An 11307-nucleotide genomic window follows, 5' to 3' on the forward strand; every position below is an offset into this window, starting at 1 on the left:
TTCTGCAAGCTAGGAAGCCATGTGGCCGTGGTTGGTAAATAAAGACCTTAGCTAATTTTTAACAAGATTTTTTTCGCCACATAATTTTGTTTACTGGCGCTGGCTTTTGCACAGTCGGAGCATCCAAAATGTCTGCGGGCCTCGTGAACCTCCAGGCGCAGGTGGAGTCTGTGCTGGGAGCGCTGGTCAAAGCTGCCACGGTGGAGTTAACCAAACTGTTCGAGAGCAAATATCGAGCCTCGGCGCTGCTGGATTTGGATGTGGGCCGCACTGAGGACAAAAAGCAGAATAACACACTGGATAGTGGGGACACAAGACGCAGCATTGGCGTGCAAGTGGACGATGACATTTATCCGTCGTTGGAGCTGTCTGGTAAAGCTGTGCGCCTTTGAAGCTTTTAATGTTATGACTTCCTGTTTACGTCCAGGCTGCGGTGACAAATTCACGCCGCTTTAACTGCATGATAAAATCGGAAACTTACAAAATGTGTGTGCATTTAGCCTAAAAGTATGTGTGCAATAACTTGCACGTGTGCATTTAGTTTTTGCACAGACTTAGTTTATTTGTCGCTGTTGTAGTGAACTCCATCCTGCAGGGTATTCCCCAGTTCAAACCCCCTGTAAAGGAATGCATGTGTGCCTCTGTGTTAACCCTCCCCCCTCCTCTCCACAGGCCCCCCTTTCTTCTCAGACAGCGATTGTTCGAGGAATTGCAGAGAGTTGGAGGTGGAGGTGGTGGAGGGGTGTCTTATTCCATCAGAAATCCTCCTGGCTGAAGATAATGGCCCAGTTGACCCCGAGTGGTCACCTCTGAAGGAACAGGTCAGTATGTGAATTTACGGGGGTGTAAATGAACTGTGGAATGGGGGAAACAGGCTGAGTGAACCTGTGAGCAGCTTTAATACATTAGCGTACTGTCACAGCCTGGCCCCCTTTTATAACAGTGCATCTATTTATATTTGTTGCCCTGAAGTTGACTGATTCATTTTCATACTGCACACAGTGTACTTCAAACATGCAAATTTGTTGTGTTTCTTCTTTAAACAGGTTGTGACGGAGGCTGCAGACATGGTGGAGTTAAGCGGGTTTGAAGCAGACTCTCTGACTGATAATGATCCACAAACAGAAGTTGTTTTGCATGGTAAGGAAAAAACCCACAGGATCCACCACACCCTGACCCTGAACAAGATGAATACCTGGAATTCAAGTTATTCCAGAGACATGGATGTAGCAACATTTCCCACTCAAAGACACTATCAGTGAATTGTCTTTATGCTAACACCTAGTGCCATCTCTGAGAAACTACAACATGGACAAGCTTTTGTCTCTCTCTACAAATCGAAAACTGATGTTTATTCAAAGCAAATTCTACACTGATTTTTCTTAGAAATATAAAATGTAGTATTTATTAGTTAAGTGACACAGTGTGTGCATCTACGCGACCCAACTACTTTTCATTAACAAGTATTCACATCTCCACAGAGCAATTCTCACAAAGTGAAGCCACTTTGCTCGAGCTCACTGCTGTTCTCTCTCACACAGTTTCTGCTTTCTCTCACACACCAGGCGCCAAATATGGTGCACGCATTGTCTCTTTATATAAACGTGCTGTCGAGTTTGAATGATGAAATGCCATCACTGTAACAGACAGGTGAAGTCAGTGGTGTCATTTTATTTTAGAATCAGATCACCTAAATAAGAAGCTTTGGTTTTTAAAGATGAATTAGAAAATGATGGTGTGATTGTGCCATAAAATTTTAAAAAATGCATTTTGATTTTTTTCAGTCTGTGCAGAGACATGGACAGAGACAATAAAACATGGATCTACGCAAAGCTCTCCGGCTAAACAAAGGCCTCTCGTGATCCAACCAGATACACGTGACGTCATTTCTGGAGAGAAGATTAAGTTTGTCTGCCCGTTGATTCTAAAGCCAGAGCTTCCAGACCCCAAATCTGACAGTTCGGAGAAACCTGTTCAAACCGAGCCCCCGCAAGTCTGCGGCAGCACCGCCAAGGGCAATGCCTACAGTCCGTCCGTGTCTGATGGTGCTGTGACTCCTGCTCAGGTTGGTATTTGGGAGCGGATCCACGCGCCAAAGGAGTCAAAGAACAACCTCCACATGAAACTGAAACTGACTTCTCCAGACCTAAAGCTTAAGCTTCCCTGTGCGGTACATCTGGTGGACGTGCTCACTGTGGCCGAGTCAGAGATGAAGCTTCAAGATGCCAAAGGTCACAATGCTAACCACAAAAGTCGCTGGCCTCTGCCCAAAGACCTGCGCCGCCACCAAGGTCTTCACACCGGCCACCGTCTCTGTTGCTTCACCCCCTGTGGAAACGGCGTTTGGCGGCTCCAGAAGGTGGTCACCCACTCCCGTGATGGATACCCTTGCAGCATCTGTGGAAAGACGTTCAAGCGGAGGAAGATACTCCGGAGGCACGAGCGCTTTCACACTGGAGAAAGACCCTATTCGTGCTCGATATGCTGTAAGACGTTTGCACTGAGGAAGAGCCTCCGCCGCCACTTGAGGTTCCACACAGGGCAGAGACCGCACATCTGCACGCAGTGCAACAAAAGCTTCCGTCTGCGAGAAAATCTGAAAGCACACCTGAGGTTTCATACTGGGGAGAAGCCTTTCAACTGTGCCACTTGTGGCAAGATGTTCAGGATCGCAAGGAATCTGGAGAAACATAAACTGAGCCAGTGCGGCTCCTTTGTTCCTTCATTCAAGACAATCGCTGGCTTTTAGCTGTGGTAAAACAGCCATCGGTGGACAGTTGTGGTGGTTGTACTACTTTCTACCTCAGACTGAAAACACTGTATAGCTTTTGTAGACGACTGTCTTGTAACATTTAGATAAGAAAAATAAAGCTGTAAGTGGAACAGAACCCATGATCTAGATTGATTACTTACACTCAGACATTCAAGAAAGTTAATATTTTAATGACAAATAAGATGGAGATGCAGTGTGATGGGGCATTTTTTTTAGCAACTTCTACTACTGATAGTTCTGTCTTAATCTTCTTTGTTTCTCATTGATTGCCATCATTTCACCTAATGTGGATCAACAGTGGGTCTGGAACACGGTGCAAGAGTTGTGCAACTACATGTCAGTTTTAAGCATTAAACCTTCTGAGAAACACATGATTAGTCTGCCAAGAATACTCACCACCTTGAACAGTTAATCAGTTAAACTACATACTTTCATGCTGCAATACTGCACTGCTCCTTGGAGATTGTGTGTTGTAAATGTGTTGGAACACATCAGTAAAATTTTATGCTTTGGTTAAAGTTCTTGGTACAGATAGAAGATATCTGGGGGTTGTTTGGTTAAGCAAAATACAGATCCTTACATGCCAACATTTGTGTAATAGTTATATAAAATAATTTCGCATATGTTTGTTTTTAATGTCTGAACTCTTTTTATGTTGTGCTTTTTCAAAACTTTATACAAATGTCTCTTATTAAAAAAATGTTTAGTTTTGTATTCAATTTATGAATACTGGATGTATGTAGACTTCTTTCTTCTCATGACCCAGATTTCAACGACTTTCCATGCTGACTTTATGATAAACCTGTTCTCAATTTTAAAAATTTTTAAGAATTCCCTTTGGAATACAAAAGTACTCCGATATGTGAACATATGATCAAACAAATGTGATATGTTTGCTTTTTAAATATGGTTTTAAAAAGTTTTTATATTCTTCATTATTGATACTCTACATATTGTCATATAATGTCTGCTTTCATTTTGTTTAACTTCTTATGGTAGATAGCAGTTTTCTTGTGTTTCAATAATAAAAAAAAGTGGTACACAGATTATTTCTTTTGTTTGAACCTTCAATACCCCACATGCAATATGGAGGAAAGTAACAACTTTCTTATAAAGCCCTGTTAGAAGAGGTTTTTACGTTATCATTAATGGTTAATTAATTGATAATGAATAAATAGCTAATGCTTGATAGATCTGCTAAACAGCACTTTTGGACTGATGATAAAGTCAGCGTATTTCTTAGTTAGAAACTACTTAGTTTAAGTATCGAAAGTAAAAAAGTACTTTGGAAGTATTAAGTAGCATAAAGGGGGAATACTCAAGTAAAGTACAAATACCTTTAAATTGTAACAACTTAAGAAGAGTACTTGATAAAAATGTACTTAGTTACTTACATCAGTAAGAATACATTACGTCTTTTTAGACATTTGGAATGAAAATATTTTTTAAGTTTTGCCTGTTTTTCGTTTTTTTCCCATGGATATATTATAGTGAGGTTTTTCCACCAGGGCTCCCATCATGCTTTGGGCGATGTAAACAGGAAGTCTAACGTCGGCATGGAGGTAGTCGGTTAGCAGAGCTCAGGACAGGAAAACCTTTTCGTTTTCATTGTTTAGCACTTTGGTTGTAAATTGCCGACAATGAGTGGATTAATTAACTTCATACAGTGTTTAAATTGGTACTTATAATTGATAATGAAGTGTAACGTAACTTATCTCGCTAGACATGTTACGTTACACTTGAAAAACGCCACGTAAGGTAAGTAATTACATTATTTGTGACTCAAAATTGACGTGAGACGCAAACTTTTTCAATCAGCAAATGTTTAAAATGTTCACCACTTTCAACCAAAGGGTCTTCAGTTGGGCGAAGAAGAAAAACATTCATGCCTAGTTTACTTAACATATATATGTACACGAAATCGCAGTTTTCACAGTTTAATCTTGTTGCCATGGTACACCCTCACAGGTGTTTACAGTTACTTTGACTGATTGTACTGAGAGAACCCACAAGTGCAGCCAATAACACTAATGATACCTCTGTGCCACTTATTTGAGTCATAACAATCGCTTTGCAAATGCACGACTGGACTTAGAACACTTTTATTGAGCAGAAGTGTTAGGCTATCCTTGTTAATAATTAGCAGATGTGGGGAGAGACTGTATAGAAGTCACTGACATCAATAAAATATTAAACTTACTACAGCCAAAGGTTTTATCAACCCACAATGTATATTTATTTTTATACTTTCTGTATGGATTTAAAAGAGTAGCATCTTCAACTAAAATTCACTTATGTTCTATTCAATAATGATATTTTGATTATGCAGTCTTGTAGTTACCTTTTAAATGGTATGTATAATACTTAGAGGCCAAGTTACTCTGAGCCTGCCCCTCTTAGTCCCCGCCCCACCAGGAAATACAAATATACACTCAGCAGTTTCACTTTTAGCAATGTGTGTATGGAAAATAGAAGACACACAATACTTTGGGTGTTAACTTTAACAGTAGGAATAATTTTACTGTTTGGCTTGCATGATTTTATGTTAAGGCTTCTCCATAACAAACTAAACAGAAGTGTTTACAAAGGCAGCGGCTGACTGCGGTTCAGGAGTTCTGCAGTTAACTCCTTCCTGTCTCCTCTTTTCATGTTCACTGGCACTCTTCGAAGAATCAAGAATGGATGATACAGACAAAGCAAAGCTAGAGGAGATGCTGATGTGCCCAGTGTGCCGGGACATCTTTAAGGATCCCCGGCAGCTGCCCTGTGGACACAGCATGTGTATGGGCTGTCTTGAAAACATGTTGGATCACTCCTTAGACACTTCCTTCCGTTGTCCAGACTGTAGGGCAAATTTTGGACCAATCATTGGGTTGCAGAGGAGCTACACACTTGCTAACATCGTAGAGGACTTCAGGGTGAACAAGAGGAGAAAGGTATCTACCATTATCACTAATAAAAAATAGTTGTGGAATGTTAAAAGTGATCCTTAAAAGTGGACAAATGTCTAATTCCCCTATTCCTACATGCCAATATCTGATTGTTGTACACAGGAGAAGCAGACAGAGAGTGTCTATTGCGACTACTGCCTGGAGAAAAAAACTCTGGCCATCAAAATGTGTCTGAAGTGTGAGGTGTCCATGTGCAAAGAGCATGTCAAAGACCACCTGGAGCTGCCGGTGTTCTCGGGACACCCCTTGGTCAGACCTCTGGGCGACCTCCAGGAGAGGAAATGCCCACAACACGATGATGAGGTGTTGAGATACTACTGCAACACGTCCAGGCGCTACATCTGCAACCTGTGCGCCCTGGAGAGCAAGCAGCACAACCTGGCTGCTGAGACCTCCACTGTGCTGCGGAGACAGCTGACAGTGAGTTTTGAATGAAACACTTTAACACAGTGTTACACAGAAAACAGGTTTGATTTACAAAGGAAGTTTGTAGTAGCAAAAGAGTCATGTATATAGAGAGGAATTAACCACACCAAGGTAGGAAATTCGTGTTGCTGCATGTGGTGCAGAGAAACAGGATTTACTGGTCCCATAGAAGTCTGGCTTTCATCTACTCACTGCAACTCATGCATTCAACCCTTAACCTCTTAAACCTCATGGAGGAGTCATTACATACTGTGACAACCCGGGAAGCTTTGTGCATTCCCATAGAACTGTTTATTGAATTGTACTGGTGATCCTGGAGTTTCCAAAGATACAGAATATGTAGAGTTTACATATTTCCCTTATTGTAAACACATAGCTGGGATGGAAAGCTGGAAAAGGCTGATACATACTATATATGGTACTGACAGATCATGTAAAGTAAGATTGTATCTTTATTTCAAAGATTAGGGAATATAAAAGGTCAACTGGATGTGAAGGGGTTTAAAGTAGAGTTGTGTGTATGTATTCAACAGGAGTACATGGATCAACACTTTAACATGCTCAAGGAGCAAATAGGAAAATCCAATGAGTCAGTAAAAAAACTGCAAGATGACATCCAACATGAAGTAAGCTGTTTATTACGTTCTCAATAAATATTATTTTAAATGGTTTACATTTAATTTTTCAACACTTTTATGATCTAATATGTATTTTCCTCCGGTAAGAAACAGAAAGTGAACCCTGCCGACTCAACCCTCAACAGTATCACCGTGGTGCTGCTTTGTCTATGGTTTATCGTTCTATATTATGGTAAGAGAAAGCCAAGCCAGAGTATCGTGTTTGTCTTCCATGTGTGAACATGCACACACTGATGCCTGTCTTTGTTTCCAACCAGCCTACAACTACTCTGTGGAAAACCAGATGCTGACAGAGGCGCTGGACAAGCAGCATAACCGTGTTCATCACATTTATTCCACCATTGCAGGTAAGAAGGCCGGCTTCAAATCTCCACTGCTGCCCACTTTTATGACGGCAAAAAAAACATGGAATCCAGCAACATGTGATTTGATGACATAACATGTTTAGCTCACAGTCTTTGCCTACTGGGTTCAGCATATCTCAGCTTCAATATAAAAACATGTAGTGTGACGTTTTATAGTGGGTATGTGTATGTGAGTATGACAGCAATAGGTCAACATTTTGGAGATTACATCTATTTGATAGTTTAGGGGAGCAATACCAGTCTGATATAGGCTGTTAAATGTAAAGCTTCCACCAGCAGGTGGGTATCTCATCTTAGCGTTCTGTCTGAATGTAATAACACCCCTAAATCTCACTTATTAATACACATGTTGTTTGTTTAACCTGTATACAAACTAAAGTGGGAAATCGGTTTTGCAGGGGGCTTTGAGTTGGAGTTTGAATACACCTTCTGGTGCTACTTGGACACGTCATCAGTGAAGTACCTGTGGTCATAGGGTGTTTCGGGTCTTTAATCTTCATACACCATACACCAGTTGGACCATTTCTTGGTCAGACACAGGGACTTCCTGGTGTCTTTGCTGGTTGCTCTAACCAGCTGCTGGCTGTAGCTTCTTATATACAGTATCATGCAATACGTTGGGTGGTATTGTCCCTCTGATCTTACTCTTGGCAAGACCCTGAATGTCAAACTATTTCCTATAAATTTCACCAAAAATACAGATTTATCGACAGGTATTGATTCTGAATATGTTACAGATATTTACTATTTTTTTCTCACAGTATTGATAGACCGGTACCAGCTACAAATAAATCTGACTCTCTGGCACAGAAACAGGTTGAAGTCAACTATTGTGTGATCTGATGCTTCCATTAAAGTTGAATCTCCTTAGGAAAGTTGTCCAACTTGAATTTCTTTTCTCTTTCCTTTTTCTTTTCTCCTACATAGAATTCTTGGTTGATCATCCAGTGAAAAACTACATACCTGCAGAGACAGAAGATCAAGGTACCAAAGGCAGATTTTTTTAAACATTGGAATGGAAATGTTAGTTAGAGGCAATTAGAGTCAATGACTGTGTGTGTGTGTGTGTGTGTGTGTGTGTGTGTGTGTGTGTGTGTGTGTGTGTGTGTGTGTGTTTGAGTACATTGACCAGCCTGATGGAGATGTTATATTTGAGTTGCTGGAGAGAAGCTTTGTCCTGTTGACTGTCAGTATGATGTTGATAATGTAGACGCTCATCTAAGTGTGTTAATGTCATGCACATTAGTGTCCACGGTCTGGGTCTTATCCTGGTTTTGATCATATTCAAGATATCTTAACATGGTTATTCAAATCATTGTCATTGTCACCTGTTTTCCAGGTTTCTGATTATCTGCATTGTTTCTGTCAGCCTGAAACTCCATTCCATATACACTCGAGATCTAATTTTGAGTAATGGAAGATTTAGAGCAACAAAAAAATAATTATTTTCATCGCTATTGTTAGACTTTCTTCTATGGCAGGATGTACACAATCATTACATTATTAACCACATGGCGTTACTCACTATTTACATGAATATATTCACCTGCAAGCATGCAAAATCAAAAACCTGGATGAAGTGTTTTCATGCCACAATATCCAAGTTTCCATTTGAATATCCTAGCGTGCATATCCAGATTTCTGAAACCAGAATATGGTATTTAAGTGCACAAACACATAATCGGGATACGCATAAAAGGAACAGTAGTGTGCATTATCACATTTTTTGTACATTTTCTGAATTTTGAGGCTCTGGGCATAACAATCAGTGTGTTTTAAATGCAGCGCACAAATACACTACACAAATACTACAGCTGCAACTGTTTTAATAGATTAGTCCTTTGACAGAAAATGAACAGCCACCTTTTTGAATTCTCTTAATTTGTGTACCTCCATGCCGGTTTCATTCTCATAAGCATGATATCTCAAGAATGCCCTGAGTGAATATGATTAAACTTGGAACAAATGTTCACTTGGACTGAACTATGAAGCGAATAGATTTTGGTGGTCAAAGGTCAAAGTCACTGTAACCTTGCCTCTGTGTCATTCTCGTGAAAGCAATATCTTAAGACGGACGTCAGCGAATTTCCTCAAATTTGGCACAAATATCCACTGTGGCTCTAGAATGAACTGATGAGAATTCAATGGTCAAAGCTCATTCGACATGTTTTTGACAGTAACTCAAAAAGAACTCACACTCTTCTGTCTTTACGCAATGTCTTAATTCAGGAAAAGAAGAGGAGACATTCGGTCAGATACCGAATTGGTGCCACTAATCTTGAAAATATGCTGATTGTATAGATGATCTCAGCTGCCATTAATTCTAATTCACAATTCCAGCTTTAACATAAAAGCCAAACATTTGCTTGTTTCATGCTTTAAATGTGAGAAATTTATGCTTTTTTTGGTCATACATGAAAACTGAATAGCTTTGGATTTTTCAGATAACATGTTCCATTCGATCAGGTCACATTAGGCTCTGGAAAGGGAAATTAAACAGAGCATGCTTCACTATTTTCTGACATTTTTTTGTGACTAAACGATTAACCAATTAACCAAGAAAATGATGGCCAGAATATTCAATAATGAAAACAATCGTTAGTTACAGCCCTTATAAATACTTAGCACTGTGATTTTAAAATGACTTGTTTCTTGCTGACCAGTGAATCAAGTCATATCAACCAAAAATTCAAGGACAAAGACATAAATTAAATGATTGGTGGGATTTCAGGAAAGCACAATGCCCAGACAGCACAGCAATTACTAAATATAAGCTATAGTTCATGCAATGGTCTTAAAAATTACCAGTGTCCATTTGTGAGTGCATTACAAATAAGAGTTAATCAAAATTGTGTATGTAAACCCAAATGGTCTGTTTCTCTTAGGACCCCTCATGTTGGATTTGGACACAGTCAGTCCTTTCCTTGGAGTCTCCGCTGACCTCCAAACAGCAGAGAGAATGAAAACCAAGCTGGCCTATCCTAAGAGTAACAGCCGCTTCGAAGAAGCCCCGCAGGTTCTCTCTGCCTGGTGCTTCTCCTCTGGTACCCACGTCTGGGAGGTGGAGGCTGAGGGATACTGGGACATCGCTGTGTCCTATAAGAGCATCCAACGTAAGAGCACGGACATCAGTGCCTTCGGAAACAACACAGAGTCCTGGAGCCTTACACACAATGGAAAAGGTGAGCTGTTTGCCAACCATAATAGAACAAGAACTGTTCTCTCTGGACTCCTGCAGAGCAGCCGAATAGCAGTGATGGTTAATTTTGAGGAGGGCAACATCACATTTAGCACTGTGGAGTTCACAGTCACACAGCTGCATGAGTTTAAGGCTAAACTGACTCAGCCGGTGTGCCTGGGGTTGGGGCTTTACAGTGTGGATCCACCCAGTAGAGCCTCCATTGTCAACGCTTCATGAAAAAACCTACAAACAAACACTGCCTTAAATCCAGCTGTGATGAAGGAGAGCTAAGATTGACTTGCACTAAAAGTGAAGGGGTCTGAGAGTGAAGACCTACATGAACGCCAAATAAAAAGAACGTTTGCCTCAGAAATACATTTTTGTATTGCAAGTTGCTTTAAGGTATGTACAGTATGTGTTTTATATCGTATTTCTCACTGCCAAGGGCCTTTTAACAGATAAGAATCAGTCTTATCACTTATACAACAAAAAAGACCCTTTAACCTTAAAATCATATTTCAAAAATGGATGAACGATATCCTTGAAATATAATTAAGTAGATCAAAGTTACAGATGTTGCAGGGGATGTGCTGATAGCAACACAAAAAATTGGACAGTCAAAACTTGTAAAATACATGTAGGGGTCAAAACTCTTTATTTATTTTTTTTTGAAAAGGAACATTTAGCTTCTTGAGCTTCTTCATTTAACGATTACCCTCAATGTGGGGTTGCTATTATAAGATATAGAGAAACTGAAAACAATCTGGATCTTGTAACTTTTGCTGAACACCAGCCATTTGGCCACAAGTGCCAAATAGCACAGGTTAATAGAAATGACCAAAAGTAGCTCTAAGGATAACAAAGTAGTGAGGACTCAGTAAAGTCAGTAAGCAGTATGAGGAACATCAGTTACACAACAAACAGTGCGCTTGTATTTGCTGTTATTGAGGTTTTCTTTCTAAATCGGTTGTTT

The 11307-nt window shown here is 40.1% G+C and overlaps 2 protein-coding genes across 2 annotated transcripts; both read left to right on the plus strand.

The window, feature by feature from the left end:
* On the plus strand, positions 1-3728 carry si:rp71-1g18.1 (uncharacterized protein LOC559922 homolog). Its single transcript, XM_042498016.1, has 4 exons — positions 1-372; positions 673-821; positions 1047-1140; positions 1785-3728. Exons 1-4 carry the CDS (start codon positions 129-131, stop codon positions 2747-2749), a joined length of 1452 nt encoding a protein of 483 aa, XP_042353950.1. The 5' UTR covers positions 1-128; the 3' UTR covers positions 2750-3728.
* Positions 3729-4321: 593 nt separating this feature from the next.
* Positions 4322-10707, plus strand: LOC121951381 (E3 ubiquitin-protein ligase Midline-1-like). The gene is made up of 8 exons (XM_042497680.1): positions 4322-4531; positions 5444-5709; positions 5827-6144; positions 6684-6776; positions 6876-6960; positions 7046-7135; positions 8081-8137; positions 10039-10707. Exons 2-8 carry the CDS (start codon positions 5452-5454, stop codon positions 10569-10571), a joined length of 1434 nt encoding a protein of 477 aa, XP_042353614.1. The 5' UTR covers positions 4322-4531; positions 5444-5451; the 3' UTR covers positions 10572-10707.
* The last annotated feature ends 600 nt before the right edge of the window (positions 10708-11307 follow it).

The sequence above is a fragment of the Plectropomus leopardus genome, chromosome 12, assembly GCF_008729295.1.
Source record: "Plectropomus leopardus isolate mb chromosome 12, YSFRI_Pleo_2.0, whole genome shotgun sequence".
Lineage (NCBI taxonomy): Eukaryota > Metazoa > Chordata > Actinopteri > Perciformes > Serranidae > Plectropomus > Plectropomus leopardus.